Source organism: Dama dama, chromosome 21 (assembly GCF_033118175.1).
Source record: "Dama dama isolate Ldn47 chromosome 21, ASM3311817v1, whole genome shotgun sequence".
In the NCBI taxonomy this organism is placed as follows: domain Eukaryota; kingdom Metazoa; phylum Chordata; class Mammalia; order Artiodactyla; family Cervidae; genus Dama; species Dama dama.
Window position 1 is genome coordinate 9,179,454 of NC_083701.1, and position 25,987 is coordinate 9,205,440.

At 50.0% G+C, this 25,987-nt stretch overlaps 2 protein-coding genes across 4 annotated transcripts in view; one reads left to right on the plus strand and one right to left on the minus strand.

The window, feature by feature from the left end:
* TG (thyroglobulin) overlaps window positions 1–25,987 on the minus strand; it is a 237,245-nt gene that overhangs the window by 48,634 nt on the left and 162,624 nt on the right. The gene's annotated exons all lie outside the window — the stretch shown is intronic.
* Window positions 10,957–25,987, plus strand: part of SLA (Src like adaptor) — a 36,666-nt gene continuing 21,635 nt past the window's right edge. The window contains exons 1-2 of one of the 3 annotated variants that reach the window (XM_061123158.1): window positions 10,957–11,157; window positions 22,371–22,516. In XM_061123158.1, the coding sequence (XP_060979141.1) occupies window positions 22,456–22,516 (61 nt within the window). In that variant the 5' untranslated portion in view covers window positions 10,957–11,157; window positions 22,371–22,455. Of the gene's footprint in view, window positions 11,158–22,036; window positions 22,517–25,987 lie in introns of those variants that run through there. The other 2 variants (XM_061123156.1, XM_061123157.1) reach the window with 2 other exon arrangements.

Sequence of the window (25,987 nt, forward strand, 5' to 3'; positions counted from 1 at the left end):
CTGGCCCTGCTATGCCGAAGGGAGCAGGGGACCAGGCTACTGTCTGCTCTCAACCTCCCTTCTCCTGACATCTCTGGCAAACACTCCTTCCCACGTGGCTCAGTTACAAATCGCCTCTGCTACCTGTGGTTGTGCTGTGTGGAGGCCCTGCCCAGGCATCCGCTGGGGGCGGCCTTCCAGGGCCGGGGCGCCTCCCAGGCACTTGTCAGCCTTGGCTTTGCCCCTTTAGAACCACGCTCACTCTCCTGTCCTGCTTGTCCTCCATGCTCTTGGAAACTTGACAAAACGCCTTTTTTTTTCCTCTCGTCTGTCATGAGCATTACATCCAACGGCCTCTGTCCCCTTCTGCCTGTCAGAAACCATTTAAACGCTTGGCACTCGAAACGTACTGCTGTCCCAGGCAAAGCTATCACCCTTTAAAAGGTTCACCCTGACGGATGGCCAAGGCAACGGCCGCCTTCTGATTTTGAAGGGTGGGATAGGCAGGCTCCTGAAGCTACCCCTCCGTTCTCAACGAGCAGCTCACACACGCAGTGGGGAAGTGTCGCCTTTGAAAAATAATTTCCAAACCACAACTTATAAAAGTGCCTAGGTGCCCGGATGTTTCCGTCCAGCCATTGCTCCCGTGGCTTCATTTCAGGGACCGGCTGATTTAGAACGAATGCCTAGGACAGCTGGGACTGTATGGAGGAGAGGGCAAGTCTTAGACTCAGGGGAGGCTGGCCTGGGCTTTCCCACATTCTTATGCTTTGGCTTTGAACAGATCAGTCACTTCTTCAAGTCTCAGTTCCCTCAGCCTTACGGCCTTGCTGCCAGAGCTGTAGGAAGCATGGAGGGTGAGAACTCAGCACGGGGCTGCACGCAGAGCAAACGCCTCTCTGGCTCCCACTTCTTCAATTCCTCTTAGTTCTCCCAGTGGGACACGCCAGCCCTTCGCTGACTAATTCTACGTTGTCATGCTTTTAAAAAACTTGTAAAGCAAAATCAGTGTAGAGAAGTGGTAGCAACACAGACTAAGCAAAAAGAAAGCCTTTTTTTGACAGTTCAAGCCTCTGCTCTTAGTGGCCATGTCTTGTGGGGCAAATTAGTTAACTTCGCCCTATCCATTTTGGAAGTTGGGATTTTATTTTATTTTTTAACTTTTTTCCCATGTGCTGCACAGTGGGTTTCTGTTGGTTATCCGTTCTAAACATAGCAGTGTGTACATGTCCATCCTGAAGAAAGAAAGAAAGTGAAGTAGCTCAGTCGTGTCCGACTCTTTGCGACCCCATGGACTATAGCCTACCAGGCTCCTCCATCCATAGGATTTTCCAGGCAAGAGTACTGGAGTGGGTTGCTATTTCCTTCTCTAGGGGATCTTCCCAACCCAGGGATTGAACTCAGGTCTCCCACATTGCAGGCTGACGCTTTACCGTCTAAGCCACCAGGGAAGTCACACATGTCCATCCTAAACTGCTTAACTATTCCTTCCTCCCAGCCTTTCCCCTGGCACCCGTAAGTTCTCTAAGCCTGTGAGTCTCTTTCTGTTTTCTAAGTTCATTTGTATCATTTCTTTTTAGATTCCACGTATAAAGGATGTCATATGATATTTCTCCGTCTCTGACTTACTTCACTCAGTATGACAATCTCTAGGCCCATCCATGTTGCTACAAATGGCGTTATTTCATTCTTTTTAATGACTGAGTAATAGTCCATTGTGTCACCTTTATGCCTCCCTCTGTCGATGGACATTTAGGCTGCTTCCCTGTCTCGGCTACTATAAACAGTGCTGTAGTGAATACGGGTGCAGGTATCCTTGTACATCATGCCTTTCTCTGAATATATGCCCAGGACTGGGCCTGCAGGGTCATATGGTAGCTCTATTTTTAGCTCTATTTTTGAGGAACTTCCTTACTGTTCTCCACAGCATCTGTACCAATTTACATAGTAGGGGGTTTTATTCATCCCTCTGTTTGGTTGTATGGATCAGTATACAAAAATAACTGTAGCTGGTGGCAGATCTGGGGGTGGGGGGTTAGCTAGCACTTGCCCAGGGCTACATTCCCACGTCTAATATCAAGGTGGAAAGACAGAAGAGTGAGGGGCATGGTGGGAATTTCTGGCCCAGAGGAAGCTGGCCTGAAACTGCAGCCTGGCTGCTCTGCCCCACAGGAGAGACTGAGCACTTGTTTTCTCTCTAAGTGTGACTCTGCAGTCAGCCATTCCTGACTATTTGAACTATGCCTCCAAGTATGAGCATCTAGATAGTAGGGGGCTTCCCAAGTGGCTCAGTGGTAAAGAACCCACCTGTCAAAGCAGGAGATGTGGGTTCGATCCCTGGGTCAGGAAGATCCCCTGGAGAAGGAAATGGCAACCCACTCCAGTATTCTTGCCTGGGAAATCCCATGGACAGAGGAGCCTGGCGGGCCACAGTCCATGGGATTGCAAAAGAGCTGGATACAACTTAGCGACTTAACAACAAGAAGACGGTAGGGCCCAGCCCAGATGTCTAGGAGTGAGAAAGCCTTGTCTGGCTACTGGTTTCCTTCCTGTCACCTGCAATCACCTCCCTCTGTCCATCTCCTCCTCCTTTCCTTCCTGGACGAGGTGGCACTGACCAGCTCCTGGGGAGAAAGGGCTCCCCGGGCTGCCCTGGAGAAGCGCAGTATGTGTGTAAGTTCTGAGACTCTGGTGGGTGTGGATGGTCTTGTGTGTGCAGAAGGGGAGCTGGCTGGGGGACAGGGTGGCCTCTCAGGGGCCAGTGTCAGCAGGAAGGGTGACCGGGGCCGCACGGACTGGGGATGCCTCTGTCAGAGGGAGCAGAGTAGAGAGGAGGGCCGTGGCCCGGCTCTGGTCAGACATCCCTGGAGGGGGCACCTCGGGAAGAGGCTGGACCGGGAGACAGGGGTGCCTGGCACAAAGGTCCAGGTGAGGGGCCGCCCTGGGGAGGTCAGTCACGGGGGCCGGCGTCAGGTTCTGGGCTGGAGGCCCTGTGCTGGCCACAGCAGTGGGGAGGCGGGAGGGCCCCCACTGGAAGTGGAAGGTCTAGGGCTCCCACCTCACTTCCAGACCCCAGAGGTGGCATGGAGCGCCTGAGGGCAAACCGTCTGCGCATCCAGCTGGACTGAAACCCGCGACCCTGGCCTGTCCTGGTGGCTGTCCTTCAGACTTGAGCCTCACACCCACACCCTCCCACACTTGGCCCTGTGTGTTCAAAGCGGCCCTGCATTTTCCAGGGCCCACTTCCTTATCCTGTATTAGCTCCAGCTAACGGGTGTGTGGTCTGAGCTTAGCCCCCTCCCTGTGACAAGGGTAGCCCTCGCAGGCCCTGGGCCCATCACTCTGCCTGACCCTTTCCCCAAACTCCCCCTTGGGAACAAGCCCAGGGGACTCTTGCTAAGGTGTGATGCATCAGTATGAACTAAATAGGTCTGCTTCTGAACCCCTGCCTCAGCTGAGCACCTGGAGTCCATGTCACGTCATTTGCAACAACACTATCCCCCTCAAATTCATCAGGTAAAAACAAATATACATTTTCATACAGTGTGGAAAAAGAATGGACAGAGCTTGGGCTTTGGGGTTGGAGAAATCTTACTGAATCTTGAACTGACAACTTGGTAAGTGGTTCTACTACCGGAGTTTCAGTTTCTCCACCTGTAAAATGGGTACATAATAGTGTCTCAAGGTACAGCATCAAAAGCACGGACCGTGAGTTCATTATTAGTGCACATGCAAGGTCAGTATCTCCTCTTCTTACCAGCTGTGTGTACTTAGGAAAGCTATTTAAATCCCCCGTGCCTGTTTCCTCAAGTGTAAAATGAGGGTAAGAAGAATATTTCAGTAGATTGTTGTGATGAATTGATGAGATAAAAGGTAATATGCTTACATGGGTTAGGTTTCCCATGAATGGTAGCCAATATTAAACTCAGAATTGACACTTCAAAGAGCTCTAGCATGAATGAAATGAAATAACAGGTTTGAAAAATACTTCAGAACCTGTACAGCACTGTCAGAGATTCAGTTATTATGATTTATAATATTATTGCTACTCAAACTCAAATTTAAAAAATAGTCAAATCTTCTCCAATCTAAAGAAAGCTTTGGGAATTGCAGTTCTGTATTGGCCAAGGATATTTTAAGCAGCTGGGCTTGTCTATCTTCTGTCCCTGCCTGGCGGCCCCGTGCTGCTGGGTGTAATTAGTCGTGGCTCTGTGGGTGATGAAGCAAGGCTGGCTGACAATTTCACACCCACCAGTGGCTTGGAAACGGATGATACCATTCTAAATTGCATTAAGGCCAGTTTTGAGCTTGTTCTTTAGATGACAACCACGGAATCTTGTTTTGACTGGAAAGCCTATCTCACAGAAGTATTAAGGCATCATAAAATGTGAGATAAGTTAGCAAGGGGACTTTAATAAAAGCCATCATCATGCTATGAGAGATGGTAACCTCATTTTGTGCTGTTAAAGCATATTTTGAGGTGTTTGGACAAGTTTAATTGTGATTATTGTTTATGAGATGAAAATACAGGGGTGAAGCAATGAAGAGGCCTGACTCTGCTCATGTTCGAGAGCTAATCAGAGACGCCTTATCTCTAATGTTCATCCAGCTCTTCCTATCAACTCTGGGACACAGCCAGCTCTGCTGCCAGAAGCTAGTTCTTCACCAGAATAACTCCATGGGCATCTTTGAGTACTTCCTATATGCACGATGCTGCACGGAATTTGAAGATGATTAAGGCCTGGAGTAGGAAATGGCAAACCTACTCCAGGATTCTTGCCTGGAGAATGTCATGGACAGAGAAAACTGCCGGGCTGAAGTCCATGGAATCATAAAGAATCGGACATGACTTAACAGGCACCCTTGAGGGCCTGAAGAAAGGGTGTAGTCTACAGGGAGGGGAATTTCTCTGTCTTTCTGGGTTTTTTGTTTTAAACTCTCACTTCCCCCGTCCCACCCTCCAGTTTTCCCTCCGCCCTGCCCTTTCTTCCTCCTAGCAAATATCTGACAGTTGCTCTGGCCCTGCAAAGTGCTAATGCTAGGTGTCAATCACTGACAAAACAGGTAGCCTCCGGCCTTCATGGATCTTAACAGTTTTCAGAAGATAGACCAACACAGAGGTGGGAAAGGGGAGGTATTAGAGAAACTCTTGAAGAGCTTCCCTTCAAAAGGGCCTGATACCACCTGATGCCACCATGTACCAAATCCTATTTCTCTTGGTAAGACTGCCTCTTGCCTTCGTCCTAAGTGAAATTCACAAGGATCTCTGTGTCCTTCCTGGTTCAACTATACATTTGAACCAGAAAAGATAACCTGAGATGTCTCAAAACTCCTTGTTAAGAATCCTCTTTGTTTAGAAATGATCCTTGTCTCCCTCTTTATGTTTCTATTAGAGTTCTGGTCTCCCAAACAGGGTGTATAAGACAATTCATTGGTGCACAGGAAGAAATTTCCAAGATATTTACCTATAAATATCATTTAGGTAGTCTTATTCTTTTAAAACATGTATATATTTATAATGTATGTTTTAGTACAGTCATCTGTGAATATAATTAATGACTGTGTATATAAAAGATGACTAAATGTGCACATACAGGGAATGCTTACTCAAACTCACTCAAAACTTTGTTCTACTGTCATGATCAACCAGCTTGGAGACGAGAACACTTGCACTTGGAAACAGGAAAAGGCCCTTTCCTCAGTGAACTGAAGGAAACAGAGTTGAACAAGGATGCCCCCATGCACTGTAGTGTTTGCTCTGCCGGTGGGAATAAAAGCGACCAGCAAATTTCTTGCCTCTAGGACAGTCACAGGGCATTCTGGCAAAAGGCTCCACTGCAGACAGATGGCACCGCTTTTGCTATCCCTCCTCCCCATCAGGGCCCCACGGCGGGAGCCAGTCTGGGGAACAGGCCGTTCAGACAGCTGAGGAACCTCAGCTTAGGCCAGAGGACAAGAACAGGCAGGGGAGAGGGCTTGACCCACTCCCCTCCAACTGCAGAGGGTAGAGGGAACATGAGTCCTTCTGCCAGGCTCTGAGTCTCTAGGAGGAAAGGATCAAGCCTTGGCTGGCCCGGACTGGAGACTCACTCCTGATTCTGGCAGATCCTAGAATGAGGGGAACAGCAGGAGTAAATTCAGGGGCACAGCCAACAGAGCCTGCCAGGCAGTAGAAGAAAGTGGAAGTCACTGAGATGGCAGGTCGAAGCAGTGAGGACCAGGGAGGACTCAACACAAAGGCCACGCACAGTGAGGGAAGTGGGGGTGGAGGGCTGGGGCAGAGCTGGGCTGAGACTGAACTGACCCGAGGGGGTCAGCTTGTCAGCCTGTTCCAGGAGCACCGAGAGGGAAGAGGAGATCACAGGCGCGGGAGGGCCAGCACGTGGCCGATACTGACATCACTTCCAACTCCAGACAAGACGCAACTTATCATCCCACAAAGAGAAAACACAAGAAGGGACCCATGGAATGTCCCGGCCAGCACTGCCAAATGTGTAGCCTTAGTGGGCTCCACTCATGTTCAAGGTTAAGCTTAACATCACCCACGTCCATCGAGCCTGGGGGCCACTGCAACATTTTGAACCATTTCCTTTAGTTTCCCTCATCACAACACCCCCACCGTGCTGCCAAGTCATCATGGTTCATTTCTGGTCCCTGTTCGCTGACCTTTTGGATGGCAGGACATGAGTCCCAGTCACCCTGCTGCCCCCTGAACTTAGCCTCATGGTTGGCATGAAGCTAATAGTTACTCAATACAATACTCAATATTCATTTAAATAAACAAATACCTGTTAGATCTAGACAAGAAAAGAGTTTGCATCTTCATGCATCTACAGGAAGTTAGTAGGGAAAGCAAAATTGCAACATTGCGAAGACTGAAATTGCGGCCCCTCTCAGAGAGCTTCCCAAGCTTTGGGAACCCACTGTCCCTAAGAGGGATGCAAAGGGGACGAGTTGAGCAACCACAGAAGAGAACAGCTTGGGTGAATCAACACATTTGTGCAACTCCTCAGAGTGGAGAAGCCCAGTGCAAACAGAGCTTCTGCTTTTTTTTTTTTTTTTTTCCTCCTGAAAACACTGTCAGCTCCAAGAGGCACTCCCAGAGAAACACAAAGATTCTGAGGATACATATTCAGGTGCCATTCTAGCTGGACAGTTCAGCTCATCCACATGGACCATTTGCCCAGCTCCAGAGATGGTTCCAGACACATGAACAGCTCTCAACTCCCAGGAAACAATAGGGTCTGATATCTCCCAGATGATTTTCAAGGTTAGCTCATCATCCTCCCCGGAGGCAAAGAGTCAATATTCACAGGCCATGTGCTTTTTGTTCAGAAAGCAGATCCATCACCTTCATTTACTTGTTCATGGGTGTGGCTCATCTATTTGGGGGGCAGGCTCGGTGCTGGGCTCATGGTCTGTGTTAGACCTGCCCCTGCTCTCCCCAGCTTATGCTCCACTTTGAAAGGAAAGAGGGGGAGGCATATTCCGTGGTTCCCGTGTCCCCACCCCCACCCGCCCCACCATACACCTTGCACTATGCTAGGTAATCTATGCACATCCTCCTATGGAGTTGATGCTGGAGAAGCAGGCTTGGTTCCTGCTTGGTTTAGGAGAACTGCAGACCCCCAGGTGGGGAGGTATCACCTGGCTCTCGATGACACTAAATGTAAAAAGGTAGCATTTACAAAGGAGAACATTTCATTTCAATAAGATGATGACTGCACAGAAGTAGGAGGAAATCAGTCAAGCAAATCTCAACATACAGGATCATCTTGCTAATTTGCCTGTGGACATTAGCCTGGGTCCTAATAGCTCTTAGACAGCATATTAGAGCAGAGACATCACTTTGCAGACAAGGTCTGTCTAGTCAAAGCTATGGTTTTTCCAGGAGTCATCTACAGATGTGAGAGTTGGACCATAAAGAAGGCTGAGCACCGAATAACTGATCCTTTCAAACTGTGGTGTTGGAGAAGACTTTTGAGAGTCCCTTGGACAGCAAAGAGATCAAACCAGTCCATCCTAAAGGAAATCAACCCTGAATATTCACTGGAAGGACTGATGTTGAACCTAAAGCTCCAATATTTGGCCACCTGATGAGAATAGCCAACTCATCGGAAAAGACCCTGATGCTGGGAAAGATTGAAGGAAGGAAGAGAAGGGGGAGACAGAAGATGAGATGGTTGGATGGCATCACCAACTCAATGGACATGAGTTTGAGTAAACTCTGGGAGATAGTGGAGGACAGGGAAGCCTGGCGTGCTGCAGTCCATGGGGTCACAAACAGTGCGACCAAATAACAACAATATAACAGTTCATTAACTTGAAAAACTCTCTGGAAATCAGGTACTTTTACACTGATGGATCTGGATGTCTCCATGTGCTCTTGTAGTGCGGTTGCCGGACACGTGGTCACTCAGCCAGGGCTGATCCCAGTCTTAAGGACCTTGGTGGGGGTGTCCCCTGCCAAGTGTGGGCTCCGACCTCCACACCATCCCTCAGCCTGGGCCACAGCCCGGGATTCTTTGGAGTGCAGTTGACAGCTTCAGGTACATTTTCTCAAACAGACCCCATTTCCATGCATTCACCCCAGGGGTGAAAGGAAGGTTGTGAAACAGCAAGGCCAGGGCAAGTGGGCAGCAGTTCCAGGTCACCCAGTGGAAACGGGCAGAAAGGATCCTGCCACCTGGGCTCCCGTGGCTCCCAGTTCTGGGCTTCTCCTTCCGCAGCAGCCTCTCCTGGGCACCGACCACTCCCTTTGACGGAGACCCATCTACGGTCCCTGCCTGCCTGCTGTCAGCCTCCACCATGAAACCACCGGGAGCTCCCTTAAGCCCATGGTGCTTTTCCTCCCCATCCCCCAAAGTCTGCATGAGCCTCTAACCATCTAGCTTGTTCCCCGGCTGGTGCTTTTCCTCCCGGAGCCTCAGCCCATGGCACAGAGAACCCCTCCCTCTCCCACCTCCACACTGGCTATTTTCCTTTCCTTACAGAGTCACCAGAACTGATAGCTGTGTAGTAGGGCAGGGCTTTCATGCACGGCTGAACTCCAATGCCTAGAAAACATCATTGAATAAATAACTGAATGAGGGAATGGCTTCAGAGTCTAACTCATAAGAGATGCTCAGTAAATATTTTTTGACAAGTTGCCTAAAGCTTCATACCTCTTAACTATCAATCTAAACCTCTGTTACTCCTCTGGGTGAGTTCGGGGGAAAAGTCCACTTCTGCTTCTCCCTGCCTGCCCACTCCTCCTCCTCGAGGCCAAGCACCCAGTCAATCTTTGCAACATTTCCTCTGCCCCTTCCCAGGGTGCCCCGCGCAGCACAGGGACTCTCACCCTGTGAGAGTCGTCTAAGGAAGCATCTCTCTAGTGCAGAGCCCCTGCTAAATTTAGAAGCAGCCCTGGTGTTTTGAACTCATCTTCTATCACAGCAGTGAGAGAGGTTTCTAAATGACTGTCCCTGCTGGCCGTGTCGTTCCCACCAGCTTGGGGCCATGCCATCAGCCCCAGACACTGACCTGACTCTGCTCGGGGACCAGTTGGGTGACGCTGGGCAGATCATTGGATGCTCTGTCTTCTCTGTGAAGTGGGAGGTGAACCAAGGCTCTCAGAGGGCCATGCAGCAGGTCACCTGGCATTCTGAGCTCACCCAGGCAACTCCATGACACGCTGTCTGGAGCCGGCGTTCTGGCAGCTTCCATCTCTACCACCAACAAGCCCTTGGGCTCCATGTGTTGGGCTTTCCTGATTGAGACCAGCATGCTATGAGTCGTGTCCGACTCTTTGCAACCCCTTGGACTGTAGCCTGACAGGCTCCTCTGTCCATGGGATTTTCTAGGCAAGAACACTGGAGTGGGTTGCCATTTCCTTCTCCAGGGGATCTTCCCGACCCAGGGGTCGAATCAGCATCTCTTACATCTCCTGCATTGGCAGGCAGATTCTTTACCACTGCACCACCTGGGAAGCATGCTATGAACAGGGAGACATATACAATTACTTAAAAAAAATTTAGACCCATCACGAAGTTGAAATAGTACAGTGCACATATTCCCTTCACCTAAACTGACCAAGCATGAACATTTTGTCACATTTGCTTTCTGTCTTTCTCATTTTCTTTCTGTTTGTGTGTGTGTTTTCTTTTTTTTTTTTTAATTGAACCATTTGAACGTTAAAGACAACATGCCTCTTGACCTCTAAATACATTAGCACGGAGTTCCTAAAAATTAGCATTCTTCACATAACTCTATGTCATTATTATACCCAAGAAAATTAGCACTGACACAAATGGTCTAATATGCAGTCTGTATTTGAATACCCCCACCTCCATCCCAGGAATGTTCTTTCTAGTCCTTCACCCTTGATCCAGGAGCCAGTCAGGCATCATACATTCAGTTACCATGTTTTCTTAGTCAACTTTCATCAGGAACCTAGGAAAGCCGACTATTTTTCATAACCTTTCTAGTTTTATAACCTTTCATAACCTTTGTAGTTTCTTCTGGTTGTAGCACCAGCCAGCCAAGGGGTGGTGTGCCTCCCCCGGGAAGGCTGGTGGGCTGCTTCTTTCTGTAAAGGGTCTTTGAGGCTCATTATTTCAATTCTCTGCCAATTAAAAACTTGTCTACAGCGGAGCCAAGACCAGAAGCTTTGCTCGGAGCCCACTGGGCAGTGACATCAAGAACCTGAGAAGAGAGAAGCAGCTGAGGCTTCTGAGCCTTGGCCCCCTTGGACCCAGTGAGCTTTAGGCCATGAGAGCATTCTCTCAACCTCCTCTGCCTTTTAATTAGAGACAAAATATCCCCGTGTCTGAAAGAGGAGTGTCTGAAAGAGGAGCGGGGGCCCAGACACTTGGAATCAAGCTGCCCATATTCCCAAGTGCTTTGCAAAAAAAAAAAAAAGAACAGTGTTGCTATCTGCCCTGTCCTTACAAAGAGAAGTCTGCTCGGTGTGGTTGCTGAAAACAGGAACCTGTCTCCTACAAGCCCGCGCCTTCCTCGTTTCTAGCAGAGGAAGTGGCAGCCGGTTTAGCAACTGTGCTTCTCGATAGCATGGGCTCCTCTGCACCGGCGGGAGGCTCACTCTGCCACGGAAGTAGCAGCTGATGGAGCGGTGGTGACAGTGCTCCTGACGGTCCCTCCTCTGCGACTCCCAGGGGAGAGCGTGCCCAGCTGTTGAAGGTATCTGGGGGGACATGGCAGGGGCTCTGGAAGGGAGGTGTCAGGACCCCTGAGACACACAGCTGGCAGGGGGTGGGCTTTCTGGAGACAGATGTGCTCTGGGAAGACAGGCAGAAGCAGATCTAAGTGAGGCCCGGTGGCTGGTGAGTCGTGGCTGCTCACTGATAGGGAACTCTATGCCAGGAAGGGCTGGGAGAGCTCAGACTGGGCACGCTCATGCCAGAAGGAGATCTTCCAGCCACAGAACATTCTAGCACAGAGCAGGCTTCGCACTGTGGACATTCCAGCTTGCTATTAGACTTTCTAGAAGTACATCCTTAGGTGAGACATTTAAATCTCTCCAGGCCTTCATTCTCTCCTCTGGGAAGTGGGAATAATGGTACACAACTCACACAGGTATTGGGCAGATTGAACAAGCTAACACACGCAAAGTGCCCAGGCCAGTTTCAGACACACAGTAGGGGCTTAGTAAAATGCTATCAGCATGGAGTCATAACGTCTGTAACTGGAGCCCAAGCAGGTGGACATCACAGTAGTACTTCTAGGTATCTGGGGTATGGATCTTCTTGGGAAGATGCCAATGATAACTGATGGTAATAAACAACAAGAATCCAAGTAGGTGGGATTTTTATGGCGCATATGATTAAATCAAAGGCAAACATGGGAGGCATATAAAAATATGAAAATAAAATGCAAGCATTAGGAGAGATATTGGAGAACTAGAATTTTCTAAGGAACATGGCACACTGCTTATCCTGCTAGGTCCTTCCATGTCCAGAGAGCCTGGTGTATCAGGGAAATGACCTGGGTTTTGGCCTTAGAATATCCTGAATTGGGGTTGTGCACACAGTGTGAAGGGATAGAGTCTGCCCAGCTGAGGGGTAGGGGGGGCATGTTGCATGAAAAGTTATTTTCCTGCAACCTTTCTAACAATCCTGTTAAGATTACCATGATTGTTTGCTTCCAACAAATGAGAAAATGAGGTTCAGAGAGGTTAAGTGATTCATCCAAGTCACACAGCTGGTGAGAGGCTCCGAGGGCTCCAAGGGCTGAGATGGGGGAGGAAGAGCCCCACCTAAGTGAGCTGAAGTGTGGGGAGGACAAAAGTGTGTATTTAAAGCAGTGCTCGTTGCATTAGGAGAAATACGCTCCATTGACTGCAGAGTGTCTTCTTGTAGGTTGCTGTGAGATGCTGTACTGGGCTGTGGTTCTTTCAAAAATAGGGAGGTAAGCTCAAGTAAAATTTCTGGCAAAATTTGGTGCAAACTATAGTCTCCAGTTGGGAAAATGTTAATCAAGAGTGTTTAAGGAACTTTCCTAGTGTTTCAGTAGCTAAGACTCTGAGTTACCAATGCAGGGGGCCTGGGTTCGATCCCTGGTCAGGGAACTAGATTCCACATGCTGCAACTAAGACCCAGAGCAGCCAAATAAGTAAATAAATATTCAAAACAAGAGTGCTTAATAGGCTCTGAAATATATAATGGTAATAATAGAAAAAAAATCTATGGAATAGGCTGAGAGCTATTTAGACTTTCATGTCTTAAAACAGATCTAGAATCAGGGAAGTAAGACCAGGAAAACCTACTGTTTTAATCAGCTCCACCTGGGCCAACATTCTGGGTTGGTCACCAGCGAACTCACTGTTTGACTTTGGGCAAGTTGCTTTGCCTATCTGAGTGTTTGCTTTTCCCTTGTATTATAATGAAAAGAAGACCAGCTTCCTTATGTGTTTGTAAGATGTTTAAATTATATACAAATATGTAGTGGATGCCAAATACTAAATAGCAGCTACTGTCATTCCTGACCCAGACAATTAAAGCACCCCAAGTTGCTTGTATGTTCATCGGCAGCAAAGTGTAGTGGGCAGTGTTCAATACGACAGGTCAAACGGCACAGCCGATGACCTGGTAAATCCTTTCTCGATTTTTCTAAATGCTTATTTCTACCTGTTCCTCCATCTCATTTAAGTGAAACAGCTATAGGTAGGTTTGTATTGCACTGAAATCATCTTCCTAATACAGAAAGAAAAAAAAAAAAATTTCCCCACTCTGAATTTCGAGAGCTGGCAATGTATTTCCAAGGGGAGTGGGTCTTCCTTAAAGACTTAGAAATTATTCATCTTGGTAAACCCCAGTCAGCTTCCTGCATTAATAGATGCTGCTGGGTTTTAATTTTTCATCTGACATTCAGCAAGAATTTATTCCCCCAGCTCTGAGAAGCTGGAGCTTAAAATTCTCATTAAAATTTTCCAGCATGTCAAGCTAGAGCCTTTGGTTCTTGTCAGCAACATGAGGGGCCTGTTAGCACATTTATCCTTCCGTCTGTCCACCCACGCATCCATCCATCCACCCTTCCCTTAATGAATAACGCACTGAGGCCGTACCCTTTGACTGATTTCCTCCCCTCCCACCTCCCCAAGAGTTCCAAAGGAAATAGGGACACTGGGTACACAGGGTCCCAACCACTTCCTCCCATCTGAGAACCACCACGGTGGGGAGGCAGTTCATTTTGTTACGGTAACTGGAGCTACAGACAGAAACCGTGGGGCCTCCAGTCGGCTCACTTTTGTTGCCAAACAGCCTTGCAAAGTCACACTTCCCTCCTTGGCACCTTCCAGGCAACTGGAACCATGGCTGGGGGACTTGGGGTGGGGTGGGGGGTAGGTGGGGAGACTCCAGGAGCTTCAGACCACAGTGGAAATTGTCCCCCCGATGGTCCTTGGGGGAAAGGCCCACCCTGAGAGAATAGGGCTGCCCCTGACAGCACAGCCCTGCCTGCCTGCATTGTGCTGGGTACTTTGTAGGTGATATTTTTAGCCACTCGACTGAATGCAGTGAGCCCTTACTACGTGCCAAGCACCTGCTAGGTAATAATTTCTCATTGAGCGATAGAATAAAGAAAGGATTGCGTGCTCAGGGAGTTTTTAACCTGGAGCTGTTGAAGACACAAAAATCCATAATGAGGAATTGTGGTGTGAGCTGTGAAGGGGCCAGAACCCTGGACAGAGGGCAGAGGGGAACCCGTTGTCAGTGAAGTCTTTACCTTTAATTCTTACATTACCCCTTGGAGGCAGCCACGCTCCTTCTCAGAGTACAAATGTGCCATCTCCCCCTACTCTTCTGGACCCCCACACCCTCCAAGTCACATGGACAATCAGCTTAAAGATTACAGCCTCTGAATAGAACTTGGAAGAGCCCAGTAGGTCAGGAACCCAATTCCAGATACACTACTTTAGCAATATACCAATTGGTTTATCTACTGAACAGCTGTGACGCAACTGACCTCCAGGCACACAAGAGCAGCGCCACGATCTTGTCATGAAAAGGGGTCAATTTAGCTTTATGCAACCCTCTGTCCACCTCTTTATGACTCAGAGCAGAGGACTTAAGAGCCGGGCTCCGGAGCCAGACGCCTGGGTTCAAGCCCTGCCTCCTCTCTTACCAGCCCGCTGATAAACCCAGACAAGTTATGCAGACACTCTGGCTTTAGTTTCCTCATTCCTACAAGAGGCCTGATGGCCGTGGTGTGCCTCCCCCGGGCACAGGGTCTCCTCAGTTTTCATCTCTTCCTTTTCTTTCCCTTTGGAACATCTAGTGTGTTTCAGGTCTGAGTGAACACAGACCTCTGCCTTCACGGCACTTACGGTCACTCATCAAACCACCACACAAGTGAGTGTTAGAATCATAATCCACTTTGCGGGCAAGGCGGGTGACCCTGAGCAGGTAAGGATGAACCCCTGAGCTGAGAAAGGGTAGCATGGGGGGGTCCCCCCCAGGCATCTGCAAGTGATTCACGTGCAGCTCAGCACATGCAAAGGCCGTTAAGAGACAAAAGAGCAATTTCCGTCTCCCTTGATAAGCTCATGAGCCTCGCTGGTGGTTCACGTATCTGTACAAAGAGCATAACCCAAGTCTTGCTGGGAAAAGTGATGCAATACAGGAACCCCTAACTTCACCACGCCCGGGCCCAGGCATCCAGAGGCCCTCTTGCCTCTCCGTCTGCGTCACTACTGACCTCCACCTTCTGATGAGACCTGCATTTCCCAGGCATCTACGTTTGAAATGAAAAGCCCATTTCATCTTCACTGCTTTCCCACTCTGTGCAATTGCCTATCTCTGTGATCTAACATCAAAATAATTGGCTTTCTGACTGTTTGCTCATTGCCAAGGTCTGTGATTGCCAGCTTGTAGGTTATGTGGGTATCTAGGACCTGGCCTGACTTCATTTGTAACGTGGTTTTTGTCAGGAAGTGTTCAGTGTTCAACAGCCTGGGAGATACCATATCCCACCAGCCCTGTGTATTGTGGGGTGGGGAGGAGGAGCGGGGTGGTCATTTTGAGTATGAAAAGCTGATTTAGAAAAGAAAAAAAAGAAATGGGGAAATTTTTAACTTTCATATCAGTGAGATGTTAAAGCCACGCCAGGAATAACTGTATCGCTCACCTCTCCACGCTGGACACCGCGTTTTACGGATCCCGCTAGGTCTGGGGTCAAGGTGCTCACTTGCAGCACATTTACTGTTGGCAGAGAAATGAGCAACAGAGCACTCACCCCTCCCCCCCCAACACACGCACACACCCAGCAATGTGCTAATCTTGTAACACATACTCTCTAATCCTTACTTGTGAAAATTCAGCAAGGAAGCTATGGCTAAGCTCAGTTTTAAAACAGAAATGAACAAAAAGCAGTGGAAAGAAGTTAGGCAAGTTCCTAAGAGATGAAACTGAAATATGCCCCAGCACCAAGAGGTCCCAGATCTGGATTCTTCCTCTGACATCCTAAAATGACCGTAAAATGTTTTCCAGGATGTGTCTATCCCGGTCTCAGGGTAAAGCTGAGACTCCCTGTTATCCTGAGGGTATACGAGGTCCTCTTCCGGACACCCAAGGGTGAAAGGAACATAGGCTCGTGGACACGTGGGTCAATGCTGATAAACGGGCAGTGGCTCTTTGTGGTGGGAAGAGTGCTAGATGGTGAGAGGGTGGGGAGTCATAGCACTTATCCAAAATTATTGAGCGGCCTTGAGCATATGGCTTGCCCTCTCTGAGCCTTTTCTTTGTAATTGAGGACGCTGAACTGCTCATCTCCAGTTGGTGCTTTATGATATCCTAGGGTCAGAGAGTCCTCTCTGGAGAAGTGAAGGGGTAGGGAGTGCTGAGCCCCCAACCCCCAATAAGCTTGCTTTTATCTATTTCACATGTTGAGCTTCTGGAGAAACTTTGTTAGAACAGGTTACAACCAGCCAGTTGGACCGCAGGCTCCTTCTCTGCAGAGGGACAGAAGAACAAGATGGGCCTGGGGAGCAGGGAGGACGGTCCTGTGGCTGCACCTGCCTGGTGAGGACAGCTGGGAACGATATGGGTCACATGGCTGGCACACCTGCCAAGCGAGGTCAGGATGTGGTAGGGTGCCCCCGGAAATCCTGAGAGATTTCTGGCAGGGGAGCCAACCGATGCTAAGGTCCTGGCCCAGCTCTTAGGGCCCCTGCTGCGGGTGGCAGACCGCAGGCAGCCCCGAACAAGCTCCAGGACGGTTGGGTAGGTACTGGGTACCACTCAGGGTGTGGGGTGGGTGGTAGTTGAGACAAAAGGACCATGAGCCACTGTCTGGCCCAACCCTTTCCCCATCATACTTGAGAACCTGAGGCCTAAAGGAGGGGAAGGACTGCCCAAGCTTGCCTGGTGACCTAGCTGGCCACCCAGTACCCCTGGGGATCCAGCGGGTAAATCTGTAGTGATCCCATCTTACCACACTTATCTCTGCTTCAGATATGACCTTAATTTAATCCTCAAAACAACCCTTCAGGGCACGGATTAGTATCTCAAATTTCTGCATTTGGAAAGGGAGGCTCAGAGAAGCGCAGCAACTTGCTACAGGACACACAGTTTGACCCCTGGGTCAGGAAAATCCCCTGGAGAAGGGAATGGCTACCCACTTCAGTATTCTTGCCTGAATTCCACGGACAGGGGAACCTGGCAGGCTATAGTCCAGGGGGGTCACAAACAGCTGGATATGACTGGGCGACTAAGCACGCACGTTCAAGTTTCATAAAACTCACGTAGTTATCAGTATGGCTAGTTTTTGTTTGCTTTGTTTTGAGCTTTTTTCTCCCCAGAGCATTTACAGTTCTTCAAAACAATGCTTTGAAAGGCTGGAAAACTTCCCACACAATTCACTCCTGCCCTTCTGACCACCCCAGGCCGCCTACTAGCGGCCGTGACCTCTGAACCTGAACAGACCTTACCTCGCACTTCTCTCCTGTCTTTCCCCCTCCCCCAGTTAAAACTCCAGCCCTGGGCTTCCGATCACTGCAACCGGACATCCAAGAGACCCCTAGGGACCTCCGTGTCCCCTGGGCTAAAGGTCCTCCCCAATGTTTATGGCCCTCAAAGCTTCCTTTTGGCGACCTTTCAAAATCACTTTTGGTTGTGTTTTTGGACTAGACCCGAGGGCAGGCAAGCGGACAGAATTCCGTGGTGGTTTTGAGAATGGGTTTGGGAGTCAGGCAGACCTGGTGTAAAGCCTGGCTTGCCTTCTTACTGCTCATGTGACCTTGGACCCGTTACTTAGTTCACGTCACCTAAGAGCAGGGCTCTTGTGAGCACCTGGGTAGGGGAGTGTGATGTCTGTAAAATGCTGGGTGCCCGGCAGAGGAAGGGCTGACCACCCAGGGGCGGTGCTGGTGATTCTGTGGTGAGAGCTGCTGTTGGGGTTCGGAGGTGATGGGTGACGAGGCCCCCACCCGTGCCAGCATGCCTTCACACCTCAGAAGCAGGTCACGTGGACGGACTTGCCGCTGCCACACTCTGTGGGAGAGACACCTGATTCCAAAGGGAGGGCTGCACCCCCAAGTGAGCTCTCACCTCCTGACTGTCGCCACGCTTACCCGACTGTGCTAGACCTGCCTTCCCCGGGTTGGGGCTCCTCGAGCTGCCGCCCCCTTGTCACACTATGAAGGGGTTCAGGTTGCCTCCTTCCCCAGAGCGAGGCTTGGCCTTAAGGAGCACAAAGTGGATGAGACGCACAGAGTGGTCCTGGGATGCTGCCCCGTGAGCAGCAGGCGCCGTGTCCACCCGGTAACACAGAGCCCCAGAAGGAAACATCCCTGATCTGGTCAGACAGAAACCAGTCTGAGAAGGCAGAGCCTGCACTCCTTGACCCCTCCATGCCAGGGGTCCGCTCAAAGGGTGGCCAGCCATTTGCTGACCAGAGTCCTTTGGGGACCCGGCTTCCCCCTGGCGCAGTCGGCAGCATGGCCCTGGGGCAAAGGCTCTGCAGCCAGGGCCAGTAGGCGGGCCCCTACATCCCTGCTCCGCGGGGCTCCGGACCCAGGTGTGTGGGCAGGGGAGCCAACCAGCTGACCTCCACACTGAGAAGGTGAACGCAGAAATTCTGCCTCCCAGGATGCCAGGAAGATGAAAGGTGCTGGCATCTGCTCATCACCCACACAAACCACCCTGCCCATGTCCTGAGAGGTGTAAAGACAAGGCTTGTATTCCGTGTAATGGGACTTCATAAGAAGGTGATGATGGGTCTTTTAGTAATCATTTTCAAAAGGTCACTGAAATTGCTGGAATTGAAAGAGGTTCAGCAGCTCTCTCCTTGGAGATCATCTTTTCCATTCAGTTCATTTTTAAGAAGAGGAAACTGAGGCCCGAGTTTTCACAGAACAAAAAGCAACATTGGTCCGAAGATGGGGGGACAAAGAAGAGGTGAAGGCCAGTTTCCACCCTCTGACATCTGACATCACAAAGAAAAGGGGTGAAGAACCCAAGGCTGCTCGGAGCCAGTGTTAATTAACTCATTTCTCTCTGGCCCTCTCCTTATTGTTTCTAGAAGCAATTATGCCTTTCATACCCTCGCTCCCACTTCCAGCCACTGCACAAAACTGTCACAGATTAAATCAGATTGCTCAGCCACTTCATTAGGGAAACCCCAGCTCTCAGTCTCTGGGGGTACTTTCACTCTTCTCGAATCAAAGCCTCCTTCAGATGAGTTCGCTCCTCCCTGGAGATGATAGGAAGTCAGCCAGCAGACCTCTAAAGAGCAGGTGGACTGATGGTTTTTCTGACTAGCACGGGTGGGATAAGGAGCTTACAGTCCAACACAGCCCCTGCTCCCGGCGTGCGCCCACCTGCCAGATAGAAACAGGGAGAAGACAAGACCTCGGGCTCCTAGCATCCACTCCATCTCGTCTCAAGACCTTGGGTATGTTTCTTTCCTTGGATGGACCTCAGTTTTTTCATCTGTAAATGCAAGTTTCAAATCTTTTGTTTTCCTGCATTGTAGTTCCTGGGCTTCCCTTGTGGCTCAGGTGGTAAAGAATCTGCCTGCAATGCAGGAGAGCTGGGTTCAATCCCTGGGTCAGGAAGATCTCCTGGAGAAGGGAATGGCAAGCCACTCCAGTATTCTTACTTGGAGAATTCCATGAAGTGGGCAGCCTGGCGGGCTACAGTTCTTGGGGTCACAAAGAGTCGGACATGACTGAGCAACTAACACTTTCATTTTCTTTGTAGTTCCTGAATCCTTTCAAAGAGCACACACATCCTTGAGAAGAATGATAAAGTTGTTGGAAAGAAACGAAGTTAGAATTCCCTCTGATAGATAACAAAGTCTCTCTGTGCAACTTTCCTGGACTTGCTGATGTAGAGATGAGAGTAGAATGTGATGGCTGGAGGTCGTCACTTGGAAGTGGCTGGGGGAGAAGATGGACCTGGACTGGGGCTAAGACATGCTGCAGGGAAGGGGCCCGGGGGTCTGCAGGGGTGAGAGCTCACCTGCCTACTGGGCGCTCGGGGTAGGGGTGAAAGGCCCAAGCCCTGGGGTCTAGCTGATCCTGCAGACCAAGCATCACGCTGCAGGGAGAGAGGGGTATGGTTCCGAGAGTCAGCAGCAGTGCTGTGGGGACCCTTGGGAGTGCGAGGGGGCAAGGTGGGCACACATTTGAGTGATATCTCCACAGGGAGGCCTGCAGAGCCACTCCCCATGTGTCCTGAGAGCTCCACTAGAAGGCTTGGTGACCACAGACAGGGCGGCTGAGGGACTGGGGTGACCACGGGCTCCAGGAAGTCGCTGGGAGCAGGACAGAGGCAGTAGGGCCTCTCAGGAGGTCTGTGCATCCCATGCAGGGCGCCGGCTCCCCAGAGCCAGTCTGCTTACTTCCCCCTTCCCTGGACAAACCTCAGGTGGAGCCCCAGAGGCGGCAGCCTTCCTGCCCGCTGGGTGGGACCCCAAGGGCCCCCTTCCTCTGGGCGCTGGCTCAAGGCCCCACACAGCAGACACGAAACTTTAGAGTGAGGTTGCTGCTGCCTCCACTAGCGTGGTTTCCCCAGCACTTTCTTTGAGCACGTTTCCAGGAGTGCCTGCACCACACCCGAGACAAAGAAAATTCACCCCTGCCCCCCGGAGCCAGGGTGATGCTGTTGAAACCCGCTGGCCTGCAGGAAAGGCCTGCCAGGGACAGAGCGCCCCCTTGGCTGTATTTGGGGAGGGGGGAGGCGAGATGGCGGGGGGGGGGGGGGGGGGAAAGGGCCCTGATCTTGCGTCAAAGCGGCCTCACCCTTAAACTACCCTCATTGTTTCCGGTCACAAAGACCAAAAGGTCAGAATGCAGGCCTTCTCATTTGAGCAAGTGGCCCATCCAGCCATATGCTCTGCAGTGCATTGTAAGTTTAGAGTCTGGACAAGTCTTGTGATTCTCTTGGGAAGAACTCGATGATACTACAATCTCTCAGTCTGATTTATAAGTGATAAACTTCATGTAACTAGTTAAAATAGATTAACTTTCAAAGGACATGCTTTCTGGTTTTCCTTGTTTCACAATATCCCACATAGACCCCCCTTCCATGCCTTCCCCCCACCCTTTAGGAAGTGGTGCACACCTCCCTCAGTCTCTGAAAGGCCTTGCTCTGGGAGCAATGATCTGTCCAGTATCTGAACCTGAAATGCATAGAGGAAGGATGCAATGGTTGGATGGGCTGACTTCAGGGCCCTTTCAAACTCATAATGCCTCGATATTAAACTGGAGACAAAGAATGGGGTGGAATGCAAGTTTCCAGGTGGGCTAGACACTGGCTGGGGGATTACGTCTCATCAATTTTCTTTGTCCTCAGGGACGGGAATAACTCTTGTCTATAGGTGTGGACTTCCTCTGCTTCAAGCAGCCTGAGAGGACACTTCTATGCTGGGATCATTTAAGCCCCTTTCTAAAATACTTGTATGAAGACCCAGAATTAGAGCTTCCCTCACCACGGACTTTCAGAAAATATACTGTAAATGGCAATAACTAGCAATTTTACACCTATTAATTTTTTTTTACGCCTATTAATTTTCTGCCAGTTTGTGTTCTAAGTGTTTCACAGGCTTTATCTATTAATGTTGCAGCCACAACCCAATGTTGTTTTATTATTATTCCCCAAAACAGGCAGGGAAAGGTCAAGAACTTCCCCAAGGGCATCCAGCTTCCATGCGCAGAGCCAGAATTTGAACAATTATGGAAGGATGTTGCAGAGACTTAGCATTTGAACAGTATGGAACAATTAAACCAGAGACTTAGCGTTCTCTGTTCAAATTCTAACTTCCCCATTACATGCTGTGTGACCTTGGACAAAATCCTTCCCCTCTCTGAGACTCAGTTTCCTTTCTGCAAAATGGGGTAAGGGATGCAAGGATGCTACGATAATCAAAGGCGACAGCAGGTGCCAAAGTGCTGTGGCAACACAGGAAGCAGACAACAAACAGCCTCGTTAGGGGTTTTCACTTGTCCCCATTGCTTAGAGCATGTTGAGAAACTCCAACAGAATAGACAAGGTGGAAAGAGAAAGTACCCATTTCTCATCCCCTTCGGGCTGCAGAGCCACATAACTCCTGCAGGGTAAGAGCTCCGGAGGCCAGGACTGTGGGTGTTGAGGGTCTGGGCTCCGGAGACCCTGGGGTGGGGAGTCTGAGAGGCACTCAACCCTCACACGAACACTGCCGGCTGCTGGCTGTCAGCCGTACGAGGAATGGAAACTTTCTCCACCAACAACACTTGCTAGCAACTTCCCTCTCTGTGGTTTTTCTCTGTCATTCCCTTGATAAAAGAAGTAGAGCTGCGCAAATGTAACCAACATTCACGAATCTCATCTTCACATAAAAACACCCGCCTTTCAAGAAGCGAGCGGCCTGAAAAAATGATGCAGGATGTACTCTAAACTGGGTCATTCTCCACCCAGAGGGCTCGGCGCGTGGCTGACTCCCCGTGTGGATCCCCTGTGCCGTTGGCTTCGAGCAGCTTCGACAGCCCGGGGAGAGAGGAAAATGGGAAACAGCATGCGATCCACCCCGGCACCCCCCGAGAGGCCTCTGCCCAGCTCAGAGGGTAAGTCTGGTTTCTTCAGCGAAGATGGGGCAATGGGGGTGCTGACAGCTGTTAAAACAGGGCAATGGGTACATAGGGCTTCCTTATACTGTCTCTCTTGCTTTGCCTGTGTTAACATGCTCGTGATTAAATGCTAAAAATTATCAACAATGGTGTCCTGCCAGGATGCTAAGCTGCTGGCATTTTACGTTGGAATTTCGAAGCAGCTGGTTTGATCCTTTTATTTTATTTATAGGTGGGGAAACTGAGGCCCACAAAGCAAATGCAATTTGTATATTAGCTATTGGTAGAGTCAGATTTCTAACCTAAGCTGGTCTGGTTCTGAAACCTAGGTTTTTTTCTACTATTCCTTGCCAACCGTGATATAATATTATGATGGGTATATTAATATTATCCTGAGTGTATGATATTATCGTGGGTACATAATGTTCACATGGATATATAATGCTACAAAAGCTCGGCTAGAACGTTTTCAGTGTAACTGGATGAAGCTAGCCACTAGTCCTAAGAAATCTTCCCGAAAATAAAGGAATCTTTGTGAGCATCTGTAGGACAGCAGGGACCAGGTGTCCTAGAAAGAGGGCATAATGTGGTGGGTTAATCGAGGATGACAGGAACAGCTTTCTCCAGAGACGCAAGGCTGAGCCCAACTCTCGAAGCCATAGTCATTCAGGGATGGCCTAAGAGTTGGGAGGGGATACTGGCAAGAAGAAAGACAGGCTGAGAGCAAACCCATGGTTTAGAGTTGCAGGTGGCTGCCAACACCCTCACCTTTATTTCCTATAAGAACAGTGAGGACGTACCAATGGGTCCTTTAGGGAGTCAGAAAGGGGATGGCCAGGTTTGGTGATCCATCAGGTCTCCAGGGTGAGTCTTGGGGGCTTTGGGACACTTGGATCTCCCACCTTCTATCATAGCACCTGGAGTCTGATCCCCCTCTCCTAAGGGGTGACCCCATCTGGTGCCCCCATGCCCCTTGCAGCACTGAACTGGGCCAAGTTCACAGGCACGGCCCAGTACAATGTCTGCTAAGCACAGCTCCACACGAGCGGGGACAAAGCCAGACCAAGCCCTGTCTCGCCACCTGCCGCTTAATCCATGACATCTGTGACCCCTTGAAATAGGAGCCACCTTCTCATTTCTTCCAAAATGGAGCCACTCCATATCCACGGTCTCATGACTCCTCAGATGCCCCCAGGTGACTGCGCGGAGACCCTCCTGTTCCGTCCTTGCTCAAGTCAGATGCAGGGCAATTCTAGTGACCGTCCTGTCCAGCTCCGCAACACCCCTCCCCAGACCTAAGGGGGAAGACAGTGAGAATGTTCCCCCAGACAAAGGAGGCGGAGCCGCGTGATTAGGGGGCGGGAGTGAGTGCGCCCCGGGCAAAGTTCCGAGCTGTGTGCAGCTGTGCAGAATGGCTGAGGCCTGAGCGCCTCTCCCACCTCCTCCCAACCAGCTCATGTCAGTCTCCTGCTCTGACCGTGGCCACTTCTAGAAAAGCGATTCTGCCAGGCCCAGGGCCCCAGCTGCCTGGGGGAGGCACCACCCAGGAGCCTATCTTGTGAGGTCGCCTCTCCCACGGGGGTGGCGGGGGCGGCATGCTTGAGCAAACTCCATGAAAACACGGGCCTCCAAGGACTCGCCCATTTGCCTTTATTTTCTCAATGCAAATCATCATGAAATAAGTTTCTCTTTTTCCACTGTGTGGGTGGGAGGGTGCCTCTAGAGAAGAGGGCCAGGGGTCTCCCCGACCCTCCGCCCCCTGGTTCCGAGAATTCCCCAGGTGGTACCCGGTTTATGATCCAGGCAACCACATCAAGTGCTGGCGGCCGGTGGCTTTTCCATCCCCCACCCCTGAAAAGTTTCCTTTGTGATCAGTCCTAACTTGATTTCCTCTTTCCTCTGACACCTACTTGAATAAGGGATGAGGTGGTACAGTCGATGCTAAGTGAATTAGTCTCGATTCAAATGATGTCAAGAAGGTTGGGTTTGCATGGAACAAGCACCTTTCAGCCAACACTCCTGCTTACTCATTTGATTGGTCTCGAGGACCCAGGAGGTCTCCCGGGAGCAGAACCTTTAGGCCAACAGACAGTGCTTCCACTGACTTCAAAAGCCCCACAGCTCCAGGCTCCATATACAGATAAGCAAGAGGCCAACAGTGTGGACTTCTAGACAAACAAGTGTTCTTGAGCAGGACTGTGAATGCCTGGGAATATGGATTTGCCCGTCTGTTTTCTCCTCAACTAAGCTTTCCAGACTATTCCTGATTAGTTCCCAGAGACAAATATCATAAAACCCAGAGAGACAGCAGGGCTTGCTGGAAATAGGGCAGGTCTCAGAGGCAGATGACCTTGTTGGGCTTCTGGTATTGTCCTGCAGGGGCTGCCTGACCACAGGGAAGTCACTCAGCCTCCCACGAGGCAGGCTGTCCATGGAGATCAGAGTAATTCTTCCCTAACAGCGATGGGAGCACAAAGCAGCTACCTGACACATGTGGGTGGAAGCACTCCTTTTTTAAACTCCATTTGAGGTTATCCCATGGCTCTAGGCTGTGTCTAAATGGTCTTCCCCCCTGCCCCCACCCCACCCCGGAAAAAGTTTTAAAGTGGGGATTCCGTGACTTGTTCCCAAATCATCCCAAAGAGCTAATTTTCTCTGCAAATTCTATGCATGGTTCAGACTCCTGTTTGGGGCCAGACACAGGTGGAACAAACTTGAGTAAGACCCAGGGAATTCCCAAAGAGCTAGGAAATGGCATATTTCCACCCTAAAAAGAGAATTCAGTCACCTTGCTGTGATCTTTTTCCCCTCCCTATTTCTAACCTTATCACCCTGACCTAAAGTGAGATCTCACTGGCAGAGGTGGTAACACAAACCCAGACACTGCTCAGACCCCTCTCTATGCAAGGTGGAAAGAATGCTAAACTGTGCATTTACATAGCATCAAGAGTGCTGCCCAGGTGGGTGGAAAGAGGGGTGGGTGGGGTTCTAGGGAGGAAGAAGGAGCAGGCAGTCTCAGAGCCAGGGGAATACTTCTCAGTGAGTGGTGCTCAGACCACCTGCCTCGATCCCCTGGGTAACCATCAAAAACGCAGATTCCAGGACTTTCCTGGTGATCCAGTAGCTAAGACTCTATACTCCCAATGCAGGGGACCCAGGTTCAATCCCTGGTCAGGGAACTAGTTCCCACATGCCCCAGTGAAGCATTCACATGTCACAGCAAACACCAGACACAGCCGAATAAATAAATAATTTTAAAAACTCACATTTCGGGGCCCCACTCTAGACCTGCTCATCAGAATCCAGGATGGTGGGAGGGGGCAGCATGCCTCATTTCCTACAAGTCTCCTGGTGCCTCTTAAGCTGCCTAAAGCTTGCAGACCACAGACCTGCTGCTACACCAGCATGCAAGGAGCGAGAGAGGAAAAGCCAGCCTGTCTCCCTTGTGTCTCTCTGTCATTGATTATA